The sequence below is a fragment of the Gracilinanus agilis genome, chromosome 2, assembly GCF_016433145.1.
Source record: "Gracilinanus agilis isolate LMUSP501 chromosome 2, AgileGrace, whole genome shotgun sequence".
Taxonomy (NCBI): Eukaryota; Metazoa; Chordata; class Mammalia; order Didelphimorphia; family Didelphidae; genus Gracilinanus; species Gracilinanus agilis.
Genome location: NC_058131.1, coordinates 415,225,306 through 415,251,274, shown reverse-complemented (window position 1 = coordinate 415,251,274; position 25,969 = coordinate 415,225,306). Strand labels below are relative to the sequence as shown.

Genomic DNA, 25,969 nt, shown 5'->3' with positions numbered 1-25,969 from the left:
ACAACAAAGATGACACGTTACTTCACTTCACTAGGCACTGGGGATTCAAGTACAAAGAATGAAACAAAAAGTTCTATTTGTAAAGAGCTTACAATAGGAGCGCCGAGTACAGATAAAAATTAGGATGAACAATGACAGACAAAAAAATCACTAAACCCTTCTCCCAAGAATTTTTGTCTGTGTATGAAAAATATTTATCATAGTAGAAACGAAAACAACTTAGCATTATTATGAAAATTGTTTTGATTTCACAGACCCTCTAAAAGGGCCTCAGGATCTCTCAGGTGTCTCTGGGTCACACTTTCTTAAATGCTAGATCATATGATTTCTTCCCCCTCCCAAACCCTTATCTTCTGATATAGAATCAATATTAAGCATAAGTTTCAAGGCAGAAGAACAGTAAGAGCTAGGCAACTGGGCTTAAGTGACTTGTCTGGGTCACACAGCTAGGAAGTATCTTAAGCCAGATTTAAACCCTGAATAAATGTCTGAGGTCAGATTTGAACCTAGGATTTCACATCTCCAGATCTAGTGCTATATCCACTGAGCCCCTAGCTGCCCCTTGAAGTGCTAATGGTTTATGTTCTATGATTCTAAGGTTCCTTTTCCATCTGCTTTGCAGGCTTTGGTCTCAAGGTTTAGGGCACTGACAAGTTAAGTGATTAGCCTGGAGTTATACAACAGTGGTATTATTTGAACCTAGGTCTTCCTTTACTCCAAGGCTAGCTTTCTATCTACTATCCTGCCACTCTGTAGAAGAGACCTTAGATAACATGTACATCCAGTACTCTAATTTTACAAAACAAATCAAGGTTTTTATTTTATTAAATGGTTGCTCCATGCTAGCATAGGCACTATGTTAGAGGGTGAAGACCCAAGGACAAAGAAGAAAAGTTCTCTCCTCAAAGAGTTTAGGTTCTTTTTTTTTAACCCCTTACCTTCTGTCTTAGAATCAATACTGTGTATTGGTTCCTAGGCAGAAGAGTGGCAAGGGCTAGGCAATGGGGGGGTCAAGTGACTTGCTCAGAGTCACACAGCTAGGAAGTATCTTAAGCCAGATTTAAACCCAAATCCTCATGAGTCTAGGTCCAGTGCTCTAATCCATTCTGCTTCTTAGCTGTGCTGAGCTTAGGTTCTTTTGAGGGAGACAGGTATGAATGTTTATAGGTATTTAGAAAATATAGCATAGCTAGGATGCATAGTGGTTAGAGTGCTGGGCTTAGTGTCAGCATGACTCAGATTAAAACCTGGTCTTAGACACTTACTAGTTGGGTGACTCTGGGCAAGACACTAAACCCTGTTTGCCTCGGTTTCCTCACGGTAAAATGAGCTGAAGAAGGAAAGGGCAAACCACTCCAGTGTGTTTGCCAAGAAAATCCCAAATGGGGCCACAAAAAGTTGGCTACAACTGAAACAATGGAACAACAACAGCAACAAAACATATACAAAAATGATATAAGGGGTAGGGGCAGCTACATAGCTCGGTGGATTGAGAGTAAGGACAAGGGATGAGAGGTCCTGGGTTCAAATATGACTCCAGACACTTCCTAACTGTGTGACTCTGGGCAAGTTACTTAATTCCCAATGTGTAGTCCTTACTGCTCTTCTGCCTTGAAACCAATGCACAGTATTGACTGAAAGAAGAAAGGTGTTTAAAAAAAAAGATATAAAGTGACTTTGTTTTTTTCCTGAGGGAGTAGGAAAGACCTTATGTAGGTGGAACTTGACTTGAATATTGAAAAAAATGAGGGATTCTAAGAGCGGAGATAAGGAAGGAAGATGTTCTGAGAATAGATGGCAACTAGTATACAAAGACATTGACGTTGAGATATATCATGCGTGAAGAACAGTAAGAGAGGCAATTTGAGGGCAAGCTAGGTGGCTCAGTGGATAGAGAACCAGGCCTAGAGACTGGGATATCCTAGGTTCAAATCTGGCCTCAGATACTTCCTAGCTGTGTAACCCTGGACAAGTCATTTAACCCCTGTTTCCTAGCCCTTACTGCTTTTCTGCCTTGGGACTGATAAATACTTAGTATTGATTCTAAGACAGAAGGTAAGGGTTATTTTAAAAAGGCAATTTGGCTGGACCCTAGAGTGTATAAATTGGAAAAATTGACAATGAGACTGGGAAGGTAAGTTTAGGCCAAGCTGTAAAGAGATTTGGGTATCAGACAGAGATAATTACAAATTTATTGAGTAGTGGAGCAACATGGTCAGACCGTCACTTCAGGAAAATCATTTTGGCAACTTATGGAGATTGACTTGTAGTGAGGAAAGACTTGAGGTCAATTAGGAGCTCTTTACACTAGTCTAGACAAAAGATAAGGGGAGCCTGAACTAGGCTGGTAGCTGTGTGAGTGGACAGAAGGGGAAGGATGTAAAACTAATAATAGCTAGTATTTATTTAGCTCCTCAAAGTTTGCAAACACTGTATAATGTATATGGGCACCTAGGTGGTATAGTGGAGAGAGAATAGGACTTGGAGTCAAATTGGGTCTCAGACCATAACTAGTTGTATGACCCTAGACAAGTTTCTTAATCCTGTTTGCCTCAGTTTCCTCATCTGTAAAATGAAGTGGAGAAGGAAATGGAAAATGACTTTAGAAAATCTTTGCCCAGAAAACCCCAAATGGGGTCATGAAGAGTCAGACACAATTGAAAATGACTGAACAACAAAAGTAGAGACAAGCTTGCTCATCCAAGTTGGGAAGGTAACTTTGAATAGCAAGACCATTTGGAAACTGTTAATTGAAATGTTCTGATGTGAAATTGTTGTCTCCCCTATTAGACTGTGAGCTCCTTGAGGGCAGAGACTGTATTTTGATCTTTGATCCCTCCCCCCCACCCCGCCCAGGGCTTTACCACCATAGCGCCTGGCACATAAATAAGGACTTGATGAAAGGGAGACTCTCAGCTTCCACAGATCATCCAGTCTTCCCATCCAAGCCTAATACCCTGGGCTAATGCCTAGAGTCCTCCATATCTCCTATTTAATGTCTCAGTCTAATGACGTAGGTTGTGTACAAATACTCACCTGTTGATCTTGAAGCTTAACTCCCACGACTCTAAAGGTATTGCTGGCATTATTGTGGTAGATGTTGACCCGGCTGAATCCCTGCTGTCCCGGTTTGATTGGCACCCATTTCTTACTGGTGTCATCGTAGACCATCACGGAAGCCCGGGCTTGGCAAATACTCTGTTCACTGGAGAGCAGAAGGAAACACAAATATCAGACCAGTAGTCAGACTCCTTTTGCCCTTTCTCTATATTGTGTTGGGAGGGCCTAACCAACATAATGGAGAATTTTTCACAATCAGAGCTGTGATTTAATGGCATTTAATGAGCAGGAAATATTTATCCAGTCAGGGATGGAAAGGGAAATTCCTAAATAAGGTTGAGAGGTTAAACTATATAGCTCTAAGAGTTGCCCCTCAAATTTGTGATGCTATGTCTTAGATGATACAAGTCTATGATTCTAAGACTTTATAGATTCTATGAAGAAGAAGAAGAATTAGCATTTTATAGTGTTAAAAAATTTACAGAGCACTTTACAAATATCTTATTTAAGAGGCAGCTGGGTGGCATGGTGGATTGAGAGCTAAGCCTAGAGGCAGGAGATGCTAGGTTTAAATATGGCCTCAGATACTTCCTAGCTGTGTGACCCTGGGCAAGTCATTTAACCCTCATTGCCTAGCCCTTACTGCTCTTCTGCCTTAAAACCAATATACAGTATTGATACTAAGTTGGAAGGTAAGGGTTTAAAACAAAACAAACAAAAAATATTGTCTTATTTTATCCTCAACCCTAGGGGTGAGTGCTATAATTATGTGTAAAATCACAATTTTATGAGGCAGGTAGGTGATTCAATGGATAGAGAGCCAGGGCTAGATATGGGAGGTCTTGGGTTCAAATGTGACCTCAGACATGTCCTAGCTGTGTGATTCTGTGCAAGTCACTTGACTCTAGTCGCCTATCTCTTACCACTCTTCTGCCTTGGAAGCAATACTTAATATTGATTCCAAGACAGAAGGTAAGGGCTTTTAAAAAAATGATAATTTTACATGTCTCGGACTTAAATTACTTTGCCCAAAGACACAGCTAGTAGGTGTCTGAGATCTCGATTTCAACTCAGCTACCTAGCTTCCTTTTACTAAACAGAAAATAAATAATAGCAGTAGAGCAACTTTTTGTATCCCAGAGGATATTTGGAGACTGGTTCCTCCTACCTCCCTTTGTCATACTTCCTGAACTTGGCCTGAATTTTTGTTTCAGGGTATAGAGATGAGGCAAATTATACTAAAAATTATACTAAAAAGACTTCTAGAGCTAGAAGGGACATTATGGATCATCTAGTCTAAACCCATCCTTTTTGTAGAATGTAGGTAATAGTCTTATCAAACCCTGCTGCCTAAGAACAGTAAAATGTAGAATAAATGTTGTTCAGTTGTTTCCAACTTTTTGTGACTCCAAAATTTCTTTTGGCAAAGATACTGGAGTAGTTTGCCATTTCCTTCTCTAGCTTATTTTGCAGATGAGGAAACTGGGGCAAATGGAATTAAGTGACTCACCCAGGGTCACACAGCTAGTAAGTGTATAAAGTCACACTTGAATTCAGGAAGATGAATTTTTCTGAGTCCAGCCCTATCTGGTACTTTATCCACTATGCCACCTAGCTGCCCCAGTATAAATCTATTCTGATCTAATGAGCTATACGTTTCTGTAATATAACAGCAGTATAGTGTTTTCAAATAAGTAGACAATAATATGAATAGGTAATTTTCATAAGAGGCATTAGAATAACACCTTTACTCTCCAGAACTCTGCTTTCCAATAGCCATATTACTTTAGAATGTAGTCCAGAGTTATTCATTATGATCAGGTGGGATTTATACCAGGAATACAAGGATGGTTCAACATCAGGAAAACCATCCACATAATTGACCATATCAACAAGCAAACCAACAAAAACCACATGATTATCTCAATAGATGTTGAAATAGCCTTTGACAAAATACAACATCCATTCCTATTGAAAACATTAAAAAGTATAGGAATAGGGGGACCTTTCCTAAAAATAATAAACAGTATATATCTAAAACCATCAACAAGCATCATATGCATTGGGTGGTCTACTTAAAAAATCCTAGAGATTCAACTAAAAAGCTAATAGAAATAATCAACAACTTTAGCAAAGTTGCAGGATACAAAATAAATGCACATAAATCATCAGCATTTCTATATATCTCCAACACATCACAACAGCAAGAGGTAGAAAGAGAATCACCATTTAAAATCACCCTTAGACAATATAAAATACTTAGGAATCTATCTACCAAAACAAACACAGGAATTATATGAACACAACTACAAAACACTTTCCAAACAATTAAACTAGATCTAAACAATTGGAAAAACATTGATTGCTCATGGGTAGGACGAGCTAACATAATAAAAATGACCATTCTACCCAAATTAATTAACCTATTTAGTGCCATACCTATCAAACTACCAAAAAACTTTTTTACTGAGTTAGAAAAAACTATAACAAAGTTCATTTGGAAGAACAAAAGATCAAGAATATCAAGGGAAATAATGAAAAAAANGTTGTGAATTGATCCAACCATTCTGGCTGGAAATTTGGAACTATGCCCTTGTACAAAAATATTTATAGCCGAGTTTTTTGTGGTGGCAAAAAACTGGAAAAATGAAGGGATGCCCTTCAATTGGGGAATGGCTGAACAAATCGTGGTATATGCTGGTGATGGAATACTATTGTGCTCAAAGGAATAATAAACTGGAAGAATTCCATGTGAACTGGAAAGACCTCCAGGAATTGATGCAGAGTGAAAGGAGCAGAACCAGGAGAACATTGTACACAGAGACTGATACACTGTGGTAAAACTGAATGTAATGGACTACTAGCAGCAATGCAATGACCCAGGACAATTCTGAGGAATTTATGGAAAAGAATGCTACCCCACATTCAGAGGAAGAACTGTAGAAGTGGAAACAGAAGAAAAACAACCACTTGAACACATGGGTTGATGCGGACATGGTTGGGGATGTGACACTAAATGACCACACAAATGCAACTATCAATAATATGTAAATAAGTCTGATTGATCACACATATTAAAATCAGTGGAAATATGCGTTGGATATGGAGGGGGTGAAGGGGGGTGAAGGGGAAAGTAAAAACAAGAATCATGTAACCATGGAAAACTTTTCTAAAAAAATAAAATATTAAAAAAAAAGAATATAGTCCAGAAAAAAGAAAGGAAGGGGAAAAATGCATTTGAGTAGCAAAAAAGGGATGTCACAGTGATGCTTGCACAAAATCCATGCATTTTCTCAGTCTCTCATTCCGATCCTATTAATTCTTTATACCTAGTTCTAACAGATCAACAAATCCGATTTCCCAGGCCATAGCAAATTTAGAAAAAGGAAATGAGAAGTGAGAGAAGAGAGGTTGCTATGGGTAGGTCCCCCCCAAGAGACAGAGAAGTGACAGCTGAAAGTGTAGGAGGTGTCAGAAACACTAAAAATCAAACATAAAAACTCAGAAAACACAGCAGTTTGAGGCTTAGTACAGGGACAAAGCAGCTTCATATACTGCAATTGGTCTTGTGGACATCAGTGTTAGAATATGAGATAAAAAATTGCTGCTTATTGTATAACTTTTAGAAAGAAAGAAAAAAGAGAGAAATAAAGGAAGGAGGAAAGAAAAAGAAAGGAAGGAAGGAGAAAAGAAAGGAAGGAAGGAAAGAAGAAAGAAAAAAGAAGGGAAAGAAGGGAAGAAGAAAGAGAGAGAAAGTAAAGAAAGAAAGAAAGAAAGGAGGAAAGAAAAAGAANAGGGAAGAAGAAAGAGAGAAAGTAAAGAAAGAAATAAAGAAAGGAGGAAAGAAAAAGAAAGGAAGGAAGGGAAGAAGAAAGAGAAAGAAACAAAGAAAAAGGAAGAAACAAAGAAAGAAAGGAAGAAGAAAGAAAGGAAGAAAGAAAGAAGGAAAAAGAAAGAAAAATAAAGGAAGGAAGGAAGAGAATGGAAAGAAAAAATAAAGAAAGGAGGAGAGGAAGAAAGAAAAAAGAAAGAGAAAAAAGAAAGGAAGAAAGGAAGAGAGAGAAAGAAAGGAAAAAGAAAGGAAGGAAGGAAGGTTAGGATTCAAAAAGTTAGGTTATTTTATAGAGAGCCAGCTCTATATGGTAGGGGTCCTGAGTGACCTTTAATGGCATTGGATTGATAAGACAGGAAAAAGAAAGTGAGAACAACAAGACTAGTGGTTAGCCTGTGCTGCTCCAACTGTATGGAGTTTGGGGTTTATTTTTATACTGGTTTCAAACAAAGAACACAAAGAAAGAGTCACAGCTGTGAAGGGGTTACAAATCATACACAACCCATTAAAGTCTAAAAAGTAGAGATATAGGTACAAGGACAAGGGCCAAATTCCAACCACCAATTAGTAGGAGGTTAATTCTGGGAGCAGAAACATATTTCATAGAGATTTTTACTAATTGCGTTCTGCCTTGATTTACAGGACTGCACCTGGTCAGATAAAGTCTGGCTCCAGCTTATCTAAGTAATATTTTTTTAGGGTTCAGGCTTCTTAATTATCAAGGAGAGAAATTGTTAACTCAGTAGCTGCTGGTCTGATTAAGGACTCAAAGCTGGTCTAATTAAGGACTCAATAAGAATATTGAGAAAAGGTGGGGATCTGAAAATGAGTCAAAAGAGGAGCCTCAGATTTTTACCTTAGATGGTCCATTCTATCTGCATCTGACATGCAGTGCAGAAAAATCATACACACAGTTTTACTTGCCGATGATTTTGTAATGGGATCCAGATAAAACATCTATTACAGACTCTACTTCTCTAAATGACTCCTAATAGCCTCCTGGAGGGGTCAAGTTGTTTTTGGATTAACCTACCTGCTGGTACCAGAGCTTTTCAGGGCTCAGGTGACCAGGACCAAACACAAAGACTGCCTCAGCCTGGATTGGTCATGTAGGGAATCCAGATAACAGGCCCTAAATTTGACCCTATTTCTCCAATGGCTCTCTACATTATTTCTCTTTCAAATGGTAGAGATTTATATGATCCATTTCAAAAAGACCTCCATCCCAGAAAACAAAAATTTACATATAATCATGTTAATTCTTATTAATTTTATATTATATAACAATGATATGACAATAACATGATGTTATAATAATTTATGAATGTATATAATTATTATTTAACAATACAACACAATATATTATTCAATATACTGGTATATTATGTTATATAATATTATGATAACATATTAACAAGACAATTAATTATATATGCATGTGTGTATGTATAAGTGTATACACACATATATGGATACATGCACACATGGATATATATTCATATATATAAATAAAAGGTTCAATGCTTAAAGTGGTAAATCCAGTTACTCAGAAAGTTGGCTTCCTCGAATGCCTCATTTCTGAGGCTCTGAAAACGATGAGGCTTTTTCTAAACAAATACTGTTACTGGGCAGCAATGTGCATCAGTTATTGTGACATTATGTGGTCGTTTTGTTCCTTCCCCAAGGTGGGTAGGCAGGTGGTGGAGTGGGGTGGAAGTGGGGTGAGTGAATGTCATATTGGTTGGCCCAGGTCAGAAGAGATTCTTGTCTGGCTTCTGCCTGTGCAATCATAGATAAGCTCTTAGGAATCAGAGCTGAAGGGGACTTTTGAAATCCGAGGGTTATTCTATGACCACTTTGCCACCCATCTACCTATTAAAGGCTTCCAAAAGGCCAATTTCCTTCTAAGCAATGCAATTCAAAGAAAGGCAAAACAAACAAACTAAATCTAGTTGAAACTTGAAGCCAGGGCACAGGAAGAGATATAGATCTGGAGCATTCCAGGCATGGGAGATAGTCGATGAAAATGTATAGAGTTAGGACATAGCGTGTCTAGTGTGGAGGACTTGAAGGAAGCCAGTGTGAATAAAGAGCAAGATCTATGTCTGTGAGGGTAGGTGGGAGTCAGGTTAGGAAGGGCTTTAAAAGTCAAACAGAGGATTTAATGCTTGATCCTGGAGGAAAGAGAGTCACTGGACTGAACTGAATGGACTCTGTAGGTATGTGTATCTGTATGTATGTGTGTGTATGATGATAAAATTAGCTTTCTAATGGTTGAATGGAAGATAGATTAGAGTGGAGAGAGACTTGTGTTAGGGAGATCAGTCAGAAAGTTATCAAAATAGTCCATGTATGAGGTGATGATGGGTAGCTAGGTGAGTTCAAATCCAGCCTCAGACACTTACTAGCTGTGTGACCCCGGAAAATCACTTAAACCTTTTGCCTCAGTTTCCTCATCTGTTAAAGTGAGCTGGAGAAGAAAATGACAAACCAGTGTCTTTGCCAAGAAAACTCCAGTTGTGGTCACAAAGCGACAGACATAACTGAAAAACATGAACAGCAATAACAAGGCAATATGGACCTGCATCACTGTGGTTGCAGTGTCAAAAGAGAAAAGATTATGAAAGTAGAAACAATGGGCACATGCGATGAGTCTGGAAGAAATCTAAGGACTCCAAGAGATGGAGGAGGGAAGGGAGACCTAGGGAATTAGTACAAAGACACAGAGATAGATGGGAAATGGATGGGGAACAGCAAGAAGGCTAGTTTGACAGAACTGTCATATGAGTGAAAGGAACTGGTGTGTAGTAAGCCTGGAAAGATAATTCTCACTGGGTTGTAAAGGGTTTTAAACTGAGGACCACTGACTTGTTAAGTGACTTGTACAGTGTCACACAGGTGACTGAATTAATTCTGGATTTGATTTCTATATTTGTAAAGTAGGACAAATACTATATGGAGTAGCTAGGTGGTGCAGTAGATAGAGCACCAGGGTCAGAAGTTAGGAAGATTCTTTTTCCCCAGTTAAAATCGAGCCTTAGGCTTAGTTGTGTGGCCCTGGACAAGTCACTTAACCCTGTTTGCCTCAGTTTCCTCATTTGTAAAATGAGCTAGAGAAGAAAATGGCAAATCACTCCAATATTTTTGCCAAGAAAACCTCAAAAGGGTCTCAAAGAGTCAGATGCAACTGAACAACAGTACCATATGCCTGAATTCCCTCATAGGGCTAGCACTTGGGTAGATCAAAAGAGATTGTGCCAGTATTTTGGAACATCTAAAGTACTTTGGACACCATAAAGTGTTGCATATATAAGTGAGGGACGGTTATTGTCTTGGCTACAGTGGAGGATGTTCCTGCAAATACAATCAGAGGAGGCAGGGAGCACAGGTTCCAAGAATGAATTTGGAAAGCCCTGACTTGTTTACTTTAAGCCCAAGAGAGGCCAAATGTAACTCTGGAAAGTCTGGCTTGAAACCCATCAGTTAGCAAACCTCCCCCACTGAGGACAAAGTGATTTGCACAGAGGAGCCAGTGGTTTATAAAAATAAATCTGCCTATGCTTAGCCACTGGAATGAATTGAGACTTGTCCTCAGAGCTCTGAGCTAGAGAGAGGGAGAAAAAAATTGTTTGCTTTGAGATTTTTTTTTCAAACATTCATGTCCTCAGCCAGTCTGAGTCACAAAAATACGATCCTAGAGTTGAAAGGATCATAGAGTAGGTTTAGTTCAACTCTGCACTATGGATGAGCCCCACTGGAGCAGCCCAGATAAGCGAGAATGAAGACTCTGCTTGTATACTTCCAGGGATGGGGAGCTCACTTCTTTTAGCTTTCATTGTTAAGAAGTGGGTCCTCATATGGATATAATAGCTTTCTCTTGTGGCTTCTGGGACTTGGCCCCAGTTCTGTCCTCAGGAGGCAAAGAAGAACATATTTAGTGCCTTTTAAATTTAATTGCTTTTAAGATATTTGATTATAATGATTATGTCCCTGCTAACAAACCTTCTTACATCCAGATTAAACATCTCTCCCTGCCAATTCTTTTAAATAATTATCACATGATAGGGTTTCTGGTCCTCTCATGATCTTGATCAACCAATATGCAAGAATTTACTAAGCATTTATTATTTGCTAAGCACTGTGCTAGGCATAGTGCAGACACAAAGACCCTGAAATAGAACAGTTCCAGTTCTGAAGTAGCTTGTTACATGCTAAAGGGGGCTGGGGGAAGGGGAGGAGAAAGGCAAGGAAGAGAGGTGGGTAACATTGTATTTTTTATTTTATATATGTGATACATATGAATATGCAGAGCAAATTCAAAATAAATAAGTGAGAGAGTTAAAGCACAAAGTAGTTAGTGATCACCATCTGGATGGACTCTACCACAAATGGCCCTCCTCAAAGCTAGTACATACAACTTTGACATTTGGCTAGTCTGATCAAGATGAACACTTTTATGGTGTTTTGCAATTTAGAAAGTACCTTACATGTATTATTGGATTAGATCCCAGGTCTTCTCTGGACTAGTTTGGGGCTCTTCCCCCTCCATACCACAATTCCTCCCCAGGATTAAAGAGGAAAAGGATGTTTATTTGCTCAACAAACATTTACTGAGCACCAACTGTGCTGGCACTGAGGAGAATACAAAGTTTAGATAAGAAACGGTCCCTGCCCTCACAAAATGTAATGTCTAGTAGAGGAATAAAACAATACAGTCATAGCAGGTAATTAGGTGGCTCAGCGGACACAGAGAACCAGGATTGGAGGCAGAAGATCTTGGGTTCAAATCTGAACTGGGACCCTTCCTAGCTATGTGACCATGGGCAAGTCACTTGACCCCAACTTGGGCCAACTCTTACCACTCTTCTGCCTTGGCACTGAACTGATTATTACATGATATGAGCAAGACAGAGGAATAAAACAAAGTTCTAAGTTGGTTCTTGGCAGCTAGGTAGCTCAATGGACAGTTCAAATCTGGCCTCAGACACTTACTATCTATGTGATCCTGGGCAAGTCACATAATCTTGTTTGCCTCAGGTTTTCTCACCTATAAAATGAGCTAGAGAAAGAAATGGCAAACGCTTCTAGTATCTTTGCAGAGAAAACCCCAAGTAGAGTCACAATGAGTAAGACATAACTGAAAAATGACTGAACCCCCAAAACAAAAAGTTGATTCTGTAGGAGAAGGCAAGCTCTTTGGCACCGAGGGTGGCATCTTGCTTAGATATGCCTTCCTCTGTATGGATTGCTCCCTCCATTAATGTGGATTACAGCCTTCTAGGGTTTCTTTGAGAGTGACATAAGATCACATATTTAGGATTGGAAGAGGCCTTATAGGCCAACTAGTTTAATCCCTCATTTAATCAATAAGTAATTTGGGCCTAGAAAGGGTAGTTATCAACTTGTCCAAAATTATATAGGCAGGAATACATGGTAATAAAATATATATAATTATAGTCACATGTAATTATATATTATTAATAGTACACATTATATGCATGTGTATACAATAATCATATGTACATAACATTTTAAGGTTTGCAAAGTACTTTACATTAAGTTATTTTAAAAACATTTTTAAAAAATCCAACCACTTAACAGCTTTTACTTCTGTAGTGGTACACAGTTTATAAAGTGCTTCAATCCATCCTTGAGAAGAGGGCCTGCCTCTCCAAAAATCTGTACGTGAGTCCTAGGCACCTAGAGGGAAGCCAAAGACTGGGAAGGGATTTTAGAGCAAAGGAAGGGAACACATATAGAAAATAACAGAAAAGAGACAGAGAGAAGGTTGCAGCATGATTTCTATCAGAGAGACAAGTCTGAGAGCAAGAAAGAGCTTGTCTGCCTCTGGCCAGTTTATTATATCCCTTTTTAGCATTGGGGGTTTTCGAGGTACCCATCGAACAAAGGAACCAGCAAAGGTTTTTTACATAATATTACACAACCAATTACAAAGATAGTGAACAGGTGTTAACACAATTGTTCAGCCAGGTGGCCAAGAAAGAAGCTCATTTTAAAGTTCTTCCTGACTTAAGTCAAACCTTCTTCTTCTCTGGAAGCCTGGTCCAAACTTAGTCAGATGTTAAGTGTAAAACTTAGAGACTCAAAAAGATCTATTTTCAGCCTGTCTGCCAGCTGCACACTTCAGCTGAAGCTTAATTTTTAAGTTCCACAATTTGTCATAACCCTATTCCAATTTAGGGATCCAGTATATATTAACCATGTGAAATATTAATAATATATCCACATAAGTCTGATCCATGAACACTTTGCTCATATCAGCTTTTGAATACATCTCTAATAACTTTATGATTTGTCATTACTGAAACCCTTCAATCCCCTCCTTTGATCCTTGACACTCTGTGAAATAGGTAATTCCAGTATTTGTTTTCCCCCATTTTATAGATAAGGCAACTTAGGGCAATTTGCTTCTTCTGTATCAGCTTGAAATGAATTGCCCAATGTCATATAGTTCATCTGTGGGAGAGGTGGGACCTGAAGTCTGTCAAATTGTCAAACAGTCCAAGGTTCTTTCCCCTGTACTCTGATGATGCCTCATAATTGAGGTAGAATCTTGGACTAGGGGGATTATGAGGCTACCATTTCTAATGCTGTTATGAAAAGGAAATCCTCTAGATTTATCACGGACCACAGTGCTGAGCCAAGATCACCCAGACAGCCTGCCCTTCAGTCAGGGGACCCACAGCCTTACTTCCTTAATTGCTTTGCCCACAAGGAAGTTTCTGGTTGGAGAAATCTGTCCAACTTCCCTAAGGCTCTAACCAATACCACATAGCTGCTCTAAGTGGAAAGAACTGAATCAAATCTCAAAATTAACTAATTAGAACTTTTTCCTAGGGTTAGAGCTAGGCTGGGCTTCGAGGTCCTCTAGTCCAAACTTATCAAACTCATAGTCAGCAAAATTCTCCTGAATCAGGTCAAAATGTAACTGGGCAATGTTTAACAAAATAAATAAAAATAGATTACCACAGTGTAATATGGGTCTTCTTTCCCAACATGATGAATATTGAAAATATGTATTGCATGATAGCACATGTGTAACCTATGTCAGATTACTTGCCGTCTGTGAAGGGGGAAGAGAGGGAGGGTCGCAGAGAGTTTGGATTACAAAATGTCAGAAAACAAATGCTAAAAATTGTTTCTAGAGGCAGCTAGGTGGCTCAGTAGATAGAGAGCCAGGCCTGGAGACAGGAAGTCCTGGGTTCAGATCTGGTCTCATACACTTCCTGTGTGACCCTGGGCAAGTCACTTAATCCCAATTGCCTGGCCCCTACCAGGCTTTTGCCTTGGAATTGATACTTAAACAGAAGGTAAGAGTTTAAAAAATTTATTTCTACATATTACTGGGGGAAAAATACAATACAACCTAGATAATACTAATTTGTTGTTTTCTAAGTCATTATACATGAGTTTGACCCTTGATCCCAACCCCCTTATTTTAGAGATGAGGAAATTGAGGTCCAGGATGCTTTAAATGCCCAAGATCATATGGATAGTAAGTATTAGATTCGAAATCAGATATTCTGATTCTAAACCCAGCAATCTATTGCATTATGGTGTTTCAGTCAAGGCAGTCAACAAATCTTAATTTCATGCCTACAATGTGGTAGGCACTGTGAATAAACACTGGGGAAATAGAGACAAAAAAAGCATGATGGTGCTTCAAGGAGCTCACATTCTAATGGAGGAGACAATATACAAAAAGTTACATACATAAAAATTATATAGAGTCTAAAGGAGCTATTGAGGGGAAGTGAGGGAGGGAGCAATTGAGATGCAGGCAGGGATGGGAATCAGGGAAAGCCTCCTTTATGAGATGATATGTGGGCTGGGTCTTAAAGGAAGCCAGGAAAGCCAGGGGGCAGAGATGAGGTTGGAAGAACATGTGAAAAAGATCAGTCAGAAGACCTTAAAATCTGGTTCTTTGTCATGCAGTCCAGGGCTCCCTCCCTTGTAGTATGATGATGCTCCTTGGTAGAGGCAAGGAGTGTGTCCCTAGAATGGGTGGAATGCAGGAAGATTGGAAAAATAGGAAGGGGCCAAGTTGTAAAGAGCTTTCATTGTCAGAGAGAGACATTTTTTATTTGATCATGGGGATGATAGGGAAACCTGAAGTGAGGGCACTTCACTGAGTGAAGGATGGATTGGTGAGAGGAAAAAGACTTAAGGCAAGGAAAACAATTAGAAAGCAATTTGAGGTGATGAGGACTTGCCTGAGTCAGGGTGGAAGCTGTTTTGACTGGAGAGGAGATGTAGATGACAAATGTAGAGAAGCTAGAAATGGAAAGCTTGAATTGAATAAAGGTTCAAAAAGAGACACAGAAAAGTAGGATAGTTTTGAAAAGAATGTGTTAAATTTATTATTTTCTTTTAAAAATGGAAGCTGTACATACAGAGATTCATGGTTTCATGAACAAGGTGTATTGACTTGAATCCTCCTTTTCCTTTCTGTATATATAGAATTACTCACGTTTGCAAACTTTACAGTAAGAAAAAAACTGAAATTTAAAATAAGAAAAAAAGGTTTGTTGAGCTTTGCAAAATTTCCATCAATCAAGGGCGATAACCAAGGCAGAGGGTCTTAGACTTGGATATGAAAGGAGGAATAGAGGCACAAGCATGTATATTGCCTACATATTCTTTGCTGCTATGGACATTTCTGGAGGTTATTCATTTACCACAAAACATCTGTCATAATAATGACCACTCATACTTTTAGAGCATATTAAGGTTATCTTTATATTCCCCACAGAAGAATTGTAAAGAGCCCTTCCCTTATTCCTTTTTCCTTCTCCCAGAAAAAAAGAGGTGGTTTTACATTTTACAGATAAGGAAAAAGGAGATCAGAGAGATTAAATGACTTAATTGCATAGCTAGTGCAAGGTCAGGGCCTGTACTTGAACCCAACTCAATCCAATCATAGTACTTTCATCACTGTTTTCTGTTACCTCCAAATTTGTGACTGACTCTAAGTGCTTAAAAAAATGATGTAGTGACTCACTGAGGAGAGGAAGGAAAAAGGTGTGTAGAACTTTAAAGCTTAGTCAATCAACCAGTAAACAATTATTAAGTATCTCCTAAGTGCCAGGAACTGTGCTGAGCACTGGGGATATAAAAAGAGGCAAGTCAGTACTGCCCTCAAGAAGCTTACAATTTAATGGGAAAGACAAAAGGCATTGATTTGTAATTTCCTCATCTCAAAAACAGGAAGACAAATCCTTCCCCTATCTCACTGCTGGGATGCTGTGAGGGTCAAACTATAATCTTAGATGTGAAAGTAATTTAGAAAGCACTAGACAGATGTGGAGATTTACTAAGAAATCAAAATTCTGTTGAAAAAATTTGGACTTTCCTTTAGTATTAAGCCTTTGCCGTCCCTTTAGGAATTATCAGAAAGATTAAATATTGACCATTATTTTAAAACTTTTGATGTATTTTGGTATCAAACAGCAGATTGGCATGACAACAATGTAAATGGAACTTGGCATTTTACAACCCCAAATAGCTTCTTGTCCAATGGCAACTCTACTTCAGAAAGGCTGGGTACTAACATCCATATCTGTATGAGAAGTTCACAGGCCTTTGAAACAGAAGGCATTTTGCTCATCACTACTGAACAAGCCTTTACATGGCAAAAACACAAATGGATTACAGAATTAGCAGAAAAAATCAATGTCGTATAGGGATGAAACTCACTCAAGGAAATACTATTTTTTTTAAACCTTTACCTTCTGTCTTAGAATCAATACTGGGTATTGTTTCCAAGGCAGAAGAGTGGTAAGAGCTAGACAAATGGGGGTTAAGTGACTTGCCCAGGGTCACACAGCTGGGAAGTGTCTGAGGCCAGATTTGAACTCAGGATCTCCTGTCTCTAGACCTGGTTCTCGATCTGATGAGCCACCTACCTGCCCCTGCAAATTCCATTTTTTAACTGTTCCCAATAGCTTTTGTGAAATATCTTCTTCCTTTCTCATGTAAAACCTATGCAAAAATATTTTCAATAGGCCCCCCCTATTGCCAATTCAAGTTCAAACCCTTCTGTCTGGCATTCACAGTTACCCATTCTCTGGAACCATTTTGTTTTTCCAGCCTTTCTCATAGCATTCCTTCTTTTGGTGCATTTTAAGTTCTGGGCAGACTAGACCACTCTGTCTGCAGTCCATGCCAATGCCATACCTTCCTTTGCCCTTATCTCCCCAAGGCTCAACTTGTTCTATATTCCCCAGCCTCCCTACTTTTGCTTATATCATTACCTGTGCACAGGATGTCCACTCTCTCCTCTTTTGCCTACTAAATTCTTTTAAAACCCAATCTAAATGCCATTTCCTCCACTTCAACGAAGACCTTCCTCCTGCTCATACCATATGTGCCTCTTTGCTTTATACTTCTTTAATGTATTTACTGGGCAGCGAGGTGGTACAGTAGATAGAGTGCTAGTCCTGGAGTTAGGAAGGCTTCCTAAGTTCAAATTTGGCCTCAGACACTTACTAGCTGTATGACCCTGGGCAAGTCACTTAACCCCATTGACCTCAGTTCCTCATCTGTCAAGTGAGCTGGAGAAGGAAGTGGCAACCACTCCAGTACTTCTGCCAAGAAAACACCAAATGGGGTCACAAATGGAGTGAGACACCTGAAAAACTACTGTAAAACAATTGAAGTGTATTTACTGCCCCTATATGTTATAGTTAGTATTGGGTGTGATCATCTTCCTTTTGACCTGTACATTCCTTAAGAACAATGGCTGTATATTACCCAAATAAACACTGCATCTCTCCAGCTCTTATAGTATTTCCTAATGGAGTAGGGGATGCTTAATAAATGGCTGTTGTTCTCTGAGACCTGTGTCCACTTCTTTTACCAAAGGAAATACTGGTCCAGAGAAGAAGTGATGTCTCCTCATCCCCGAAATATCTCATCATAAATCATATTTAAAAAAAAAACTCTTACCTTCTGTCTTGGAATCAATACTGTGTATCAGTTCTTTTTTTTTTTTTTAAATCCCCCCCCCCCCTTTTTTTGTTTAGAATATTTTTCCACGGTTACATGATTTATCATTCTCCACATACCCGTCCCTGGCTCTTTCCTGTCCCCTCCCAGAGCTGACAAGCAGTTCCACTGGGTTAAACAGGTATCATTGTTCAAAGCCTATTTCCATGTTATTCGTATTTGCAGTAGAGTGATCTTTCAACATCAAAACCCTAAATTGTATCCATATCAAACTACATGATCGATCACATATTTTTCTTCTGCAGTTCTGTTTCCACAGTTCTTTCTCTAGATGTAGATAGTGTTCTTTCTTATAAGTTCCTCTGGATTGTCCTGTGTATCAGTTCTAAGGCAGAAGAGTGATAAGGGCTAGAGGTTAAGTGACTTCCCTAGGGCTACACAACTAGGAAATGTCTGAAGCCAGATTTGAACCCATCACTTTTTGTCTCTGGGTCTGACTCTCTATCCACTGAGCCACCCAGCTACCCCCTGCAAATCATATTCTAAGAGGAAAGTGGCCGGTATGGAAAACTATTGGGCCCCAAGCCTCAAGACTTGGGTTCTACCTTTTTTTTTTTTTTTCCCTAGTGTATGGCATCAGGCCACAATGTTGCATCTTTCAAGGCTTTGGTTTCCTCATTTGTAAAATGAAATCACTGGGCTAGATCTCTTTAGATTCATCGAGATCAGACACCCCATGTTCTATGAATCTAAAAGCATTGTGCCATCGAGTGTTTAGGATTATTCCTGATTAGAATTCACTTCCAATGGGGAAGAGTATCCAGAAAGGAAGAAACTCTCAATTTTCCCATTCCTTCCCAGTGGAAGTCTCCTGAATATTTTAGGTGATAATGTAGATAACCATGTTTTCTAACTCTGCAGACTTAGCCTATCATAGCTATTAAGGAAGGAGGTAAGCCATACCCTCATCCCACAGCTTAGAAGCATGAAACTGGCAAGAAACAAACTACTGCCTGTCTGTCAATGCACTTGGGAAGAGCAATCACTCACCCAAGAGTCAGGAGTTTGGGTTCTAGCGTTCCCTCAACTCCTACTAGAGAGAACCTTGGGCATATCACAGAATGACTGAGCTGGAAGACATCTTAGAATCATAGAACCTAATATTTTATGGTGAGAAGAGAGCCTTAGACTCAGAAAACAGGATGTCTGAGGGAGTTGCGAATCATAGCACATGCAATGGCAGAACTAGAAAGGTCTTTAGAATTATGGAATATAGAATGTCAGAACTGGGAAAGGATCTTAAAATAACAGACCCAAAGAATGTTAGAGGTAGAAAAGGCTTTAGAAAAACAGGCCTCACATTACTAGGGTAGGCAGAATCATGGAGTCACAAAGCTGGATGGAACCTCAGAGAACAAGCCCAACTCCCTTTATTCTCTCTTCATCTTACCCTTCCCTCCCTTGATTTTCTTTTTTTAACAACTAAGAAAATCAGTCTGCTTCAACTATCTGAGTTTCAATTTCTTCATCTGTAAAAAAGGATTTATAATTTCTCATAGGCCTATTTGTGAGGATCAAATGAAATATTGTGTTTGAAAGTCCTTTCAGAACCAAGTCTGTACAGATAAATGGAACAATTATATCTTTCCTCCAAGGATAGAGAGAAAGGAATAAATTTGAAAGCAATTCTTCCCTGTTGGAGAGAGCACATGGAATCTAGCCCCCCAGAGTAGCAGCAGGAATGGTGACTTACAAATAGATGCTTGGGGATATTTTCTCCCTCCTTGTGCTCATCCTTCCCCTCCCAGACAAAAGTGATCAATCCCACCTCAAGTTTCTCTTAGCACTTTGCCTGACTACTTTGCCTTGAACTTGTTCTCCTTTGGATGGGACTTGCTTTATGTACCCATTGATTCCTTCCTGTCATTTTAAAGGCAAAGACTATATCACTTTTTATCTCTGTATCCCCAGTGACCCAGATAGATGCCTTGTATATGGTAGATATAAGTTTTGTTGAATTAGGCTTTAGAGAAAAGTTCTATGTCATTTTCATTGATACAGAAAACCAAATGCTTCCCCAGGATTTAACCTGCTCCTCTCCATCCCTGGATTCAGGCCACATTCTGGAAAATTCTGCTAGAATGCTTCAGTCATGCTCTGTGCCTAGATACAGAGGCAGAGTAAACATTTCTTCCTGCCACTTTTGTGCCCCATCTAGTTGCAGAGAGAACCTTCTTTATAAAGAGGCCTTTAGGCACCAGAGTCATTGGAGAGAAAGAGAATACAGAGTCCTGAACAGGAAGTCAGGAGCCTTGGGCTGGAGACTCAATTTTCTAACTTGTGATTTGGCTCACAGGAAAAGCCCAAGTGATGAATTTGGAGTCAGAAGAACACGTTTGAATTATGCCTCTGGCAGCTCCTAGTTCTGTGTCCTTAGACTAATCTCTTCACTCATGTAATTCTCAGGTTCCTCCCTCTAGAAAATGAGGATCATTTTTGCCCTGAATATTTCTGTAATTCTGGGAATTCTCTTCTCTAAACATTTGTCTCTCCCCAGTGCCTAGCATAATGCTTCGAAAATATTAGGTGTTTAAGAAATGCCTATTGACTCTTTCCACTCTAACAGTTGACTTGATAGGTGCTAAAAAATCCCTCTGCCCTGGCCCCAAGGTTAATACTCACCCTGTCGCCATTGTCAAAAGTGTTGAGAGTGGGCAGTGGCAAGGCTTTCACCTCTGATACTTGGGGATGAGTTTCAGTGGATACCTGGCACCTAACACAGGCTCAGTTGCAGTCTCGACTTAAAACCCAACAGGAAAAGGAAATAGAGTTTAGCTACAAAGGGGAAACAGCCCGAGTTAAAAATTGAAACTTGGGGCTAGAAAATAGAGAAACAAAAGTACAGCTCTCCCATCTCAGAGCATGGGAGGGGGCAAACTAGAGATCTCATCCGGAAATCCTGCAAGGCAAGTACTATGTTATTTATTTATTTTGAGGCTGCAGGTTTCAGGTGTTGGGGGTAATGGGGAAGGTTGGAAAGAAGTATCTTGGTTTTTTTTTAAAAAAAAAAAAAGCTTGACAGCTTGAAGGCAATTTAGAAACCATCTAGTCCAAATCCCTTAAATTACAGGAGAAAACTGAGGCCCAGAATAAGATTTGTCCAATGTCTCATGTTTAGCAAAAGGAAAGAGCAAATGTGAACTCTAATATTCTCTCTCAAATCTGGGACATTTTCCACTTTACTGTGATGTCATTTGGAAAGATTTATTTTCATTTATTTTTATTTATTAGGGGAGTTGGAAAGATGACCAGCTTATTTGCCCAATGTCCTCTCTCTTTTCTATCCAATATTCACTCATCCACATGTCAAAGTACTCATTTCCTCTTTGCTCACTACTGAGATGGATGCTCTAGGACGCAGGATAGCTAGCATTTATTTATATAGCACTTTAACATTTACTCAATACTTTATATAGGTTATCATATTTGATCTTTACAACAATCTTGTCAGATGTTATTATTATACCCATTTTACAGATGAGTAACTGAGGCTGAGAGAGCATTAAATGACTTGCTCAGGGTCACACAGCTATCTGTGTGTCTGAAGCAGGAATGTTCCTAAATCCAAGTCCAATGTTTTAATAGAATCATTCAAATAAGAAGTTAATATCATGCATAAAGATGTACAAGGAAAGGGGAAAAAAGAAGGATAAAGAAAGGAAGTGTGAAGGAAGGAAAATGAAGGAAGTAAGAAGGAAGAAAAGAAAAAGAGAGGCAAAAGAAAGCAGAGAAGGAGACAGAAAGGGAAATGAGAAAGGAAAGAAGGAAGGAAGAGAAAGAAAGAAAAAGGGAGGGAGGAAAAGAGAAAGAGAGAGAAAGAAAGAAAGAGAAGGAAGGAAGAAGGGAGGGAGAAAGGAAGGATGAAAGGAAGAAAGAAAGAAAGAGAAAGGAAGGAAGGAAGAAAGAAAAAGAGGGAAGGAGGGAGACAAGGAGACAGAGGGAAGGGAAGGAAAGAAAGGAGGAAACTGGTAAAGAAAACAAGTCTGGGATTTAGGAGACTCAGTTTCAAAAGTGACTTTTGTCTTTATTTTCTCCTCTGGAAGATGGAATAAGGCTATATGACATCTAGGGGGCATTTCCAACTTAATTATTATGAAATCTTAGGAATAGATCCTTTAGTTGGGTACCATATACAGGAACAGCCTGACTGGACATATGTGGAATATGATGCCTCTCTCTTGAGGTTGGAGGACATGCTCCATACCAGTTGGTTGCTTTAAGAGATTGTGTGTGTGTGTGTGTGTGTGTGTGTTCCGGTAGGGTGGAGAGGGTAGGGAGCTCGGTGGATAGAGTCAGGCCTGGAGACAAGAGGTCCTGGGTTCAAATTTGACCTCAGACACTTCCTAGCTATGTGACCCTGGCCAAGTCACTTAACCCCAATTGCCTGGCCCTTACTGCTCTCCCACTTTGGAACTGATTAGTATTAATTCTAATACAGAAGGTAAAGTTGTTTGTTTTTTTTTTTTAAAAGAAGTTGTGGGTCCCTTCCCTTTGCTTCCCTGCCCTCCCTCCCCCACCATAGTACCATACCCTCATACTGGTATCTTCAAGTAAAGGCTGGATAACTGCTTTTTGAAGTTTAGAGACAGAGGCCACTTAGTTACATTGGATTAGACAATCTCTGAATTTCCTTTAAAGTAAAAAATTCTGGAATTCTTCTATCCTCTAAGGGAATTCAGTAAGTATAATTTTTGTTTTTAAAGGGCTGAGTTTTCAAGTAATCACTACTCATATTTCTAACAAGTTTAACAGTTGACAAACCACTTTCCTTATTATAGCTCTGGAAGACAGTAATTTTAAATCCACATTTTCCAGCAAAGGAAACAGAGGATCATCAAGATACAGGGACATATCTAAGGTCATAGAGCTAGTTCACAGAAGAGTCAGGACTTGAAGGCAGATCTCTTGATGTCTGGGACAGCTAGGTGGTGCAGTAAATAGAGTGCTGGCCCCAAAGTCAGGAAGATTCCTCTTGTGTGACCCTGGGCAAGTCATATGACCCTGGACATGCCACTTACTCCTTTTTGTGACATTATGATGCCCCCATCCAAGGCACTTGGATTAATATGATACATTCCTTTCTGAACTCAAAAACCAAAGCTTATGAGAATAAATCCCCGAGGCATCGTAACAGTTTCCAGGACACCAGACAATGACTTCTCCCTCTCTGTTAGAGTGGGCACCAATGCTTGCATTACACGAATATGTCCAAGTTCCCTTGGGGGAGTTATTTCCTTTCTTCATCTCTTATTTCTCATATCAGAAGTAGCACATAATTCTGATTCCAAAGTAGATTTAAAACAATGATGAGAAGAAAGTCCCCAAATACATCAAAATATTCATAGTAGCATTTTTTGTAATAGCAAAGAATTAGAAACAAAATAGATGCCCATCAGCTGTGAAACGGCTAAATAAATTGTGGTACTCATCATTTTTTTAATAGCACAATAGTATTCCATCACAAAATATACCACAACTTGTATAGCTATTTCCAGTTGATGGTTGCCCCCTCAATTTCCAATTCTTTGCCACCACAAAAAAGATCATAACAGCAAGGGATAGAATTTGCTACAGTGTGAATTTTTCTGCCCAGGGCTTTCTGTAGTCTATGTCATTTCCTGCCCCTATATCACAAAGCAACCTCATGAGTCTCACCATGTACCAAACAAATGTGTCAGAGAAGCTAGATGAAGACCATGGGTTAACATATTTGAAAGCTTGTTAAGGAAAACTCAAACATGAAATAGCCTAATATAAAAGAACAAGCACTGGATTTGGGGTCAGAGACCCTGAGTACAAATCCTGCTTCTACTATTTATTATTTGTGTGACTTTGGGCAAGTCACTTCCCTTCTCTGGAGCTTAGATGTATTTGTCAAGTGAAAGGGCTGGCCTTGAAGAACTCTTAAAGACTTCTAGCACTGATGTTTTATATTCTATGATTCAAATGGGGAATTTGGGATGAGAGGTTTAAAAATGAAGTCAACAGACATTCAGGAACTGATAAAAAAAAAGTATCCAAGTGGCTGGCCCTGGAAAATACCAGAATTATAGAATCAGAGCATCTCGAAATTAGAAGGTACCTCAGGGATCAAACTAATTCTACCTGCTGATAGGACAAAGTTCTCTCTTGGGCATTCTTCTACACATCATCTCTGCACTTTCTCATTTTCTCTAAGGTATCCTTCCCCATGTACCTACCTGCTCAAGATTCCAAAGTGCCTCAGATTATTTCTACCTTCAATCAAAAGTTATCCCATGAAACTGACTCCTCCCCCATTTTCCCTTCACCTCCCTATCCCAGGCCAGGTGCCTTATTCAATACTGAAAATACACGGGCTTCCATCAATATGTGTTTTCTTACCACAGGTGAAGACCACAGTCTATCTACACCTTTGAAGGTGGTTTAGGGACCTTTAGTGGCTCACACAATTCATTACATGTTGGACAACTTTCTGTGATCTTAGTTGAGCTGGTGGTTACAATGAATAGACACTTGAATTTTTGACCTCTACTCTGTCCTTGAAGGCTTCCCCATTTGGTAGGCATTTCCAGAGCTTGCCCATTATCCTCTGAGAACTTGCGATCACCTCCATGCTATAGTGAAGCATTAGAAAAGGAAAACAGTGGACTTAAATGGAATAAAAAAGGTAAGGTGTTAATGGTTCTAGTCCTTATTTTGCCACTTGTTGGACACAATACAAGATTAAGATACTACAGAAAGTACTTTATGAGTTGATAGCCCACAGGTAGCTAGTACTTACCTAGTTCATGAGCTCTAAGAAGTTTATTGATTGTTTACTGAATTGAATGAGAAATTGAATGTGTATTGATTAAATGAATGAAATAGTTTGCTCAAAGTCAGTGATGGTGAACCTTTTAGAGACCAAGTGCCCAAACTGAGAACCTAACAAGCTTGTGAGCCACCTCCTAATCCCAGACAGGGGAGGGAGAAAGTGCTCCTGTTGGGCTTCTGGGTAGAGGGGGCAGGTGATAAAAGAAATGTCCTTAGGTGCTCATGGAGAGGAGAAGAGTAGTCCTCTCTGGCATGTGTGCCATAGGTTTGCCAACACACTCCAAAGTCATTTGTCTAGTAAATGGTAGAGACAAGATTTGATCCATAGACTTTTGCCTCTAAATGTTGCATTTTTCCCACTAACCCAATTCTGAGCCTCTATCTTTTTCTGTAACATGGGATAATAATATTCATCTTCATGGCCTCATGATTGTTTTACTTATTCCATAAGTTATTTTATTGATCATCAACTCTATTTTCAGCCCTATGGGAGATAACTCATGTGCTACAAAATCTGGAGCCCTTTTGGAATTCAATCAGGTAAGACAGATTTTTTTTAAAAAAAGTACTATATGTGTATAAGAACTACATTAAGTACCATGAGGTTATTGTAAGGATCAAAATGGAGAGGAAACACTTTGTAAACTTGAAAGATTCTAGAGCAGTGATTCCCAAAGTGGGCATCACCACCCCCTGGTGGGTGCTGCAGTGATCCAGGGAGGCGGTGATGGCCACAGGTGCATTTATCTTTCCTATTAATTGCTATTAAAATTTTAAAAAAGTAATTTCCAGGGGGCTAAGTAATATTTTTTCTGGAAAGGGGGCAGTAGGCCAAAAAAGTTTGGGAACCACTGCTCTAGAAAATGGTAAAGCTCTTTGAAAACTGTGAATCTCATTGTGAACTATAAGGCCTTTGTTAACTTATAAAAATCCTTATCAATGTTAAAGCCCTTTAATTGTAATGTTTTGTAAATGCTAGAGTGTCTTGTAAACGTCAATGCCCTTTCAAAACTGTAAAGTTCTTTATAAAATCTAAAACTCCCTGTAAATATGTAAGGCCCTTTGTAAACAGTGTCCTACAAATGTAAAAATTCTTTATAAATCATAAAATGCTTTGTTAACTGTATAGAGAATGTAAGAGATTAATGTTATGGACTAGTGTGGGAACCAGGAGGAATGATCCTTTGGAGAATAGTTGCATTTAGGAAGAAATATAGTTTTCTTAACTAAACTGATGGCTTGGTGGTGGGAATT

The 25,969-nt window shown here is 39.1% G+C and overlaps 1 protein-coding gene across 1 annotated transcript in view; it reads right to left on the bottom strand.

Moving 5' to 3' along the window:
* EVL (Enah/Vasp-like) overlaps positions 1–25,969 on the bottom strand; it is a 199,614-nt gene that overhangs the window by 108,866 nt on the left and 64,779 nt on the right. The window contains exon 2 of the mRNA XM_044664597.1: positions 3,037–3,205. Within this exon, the coding sequence (XP_044520532.1) occupies positions 3,037–3,205 (169 nt within the window). The remainder of the gene's footprint in view (positions 1–3,036; positions 3,206–25,969) is intronic.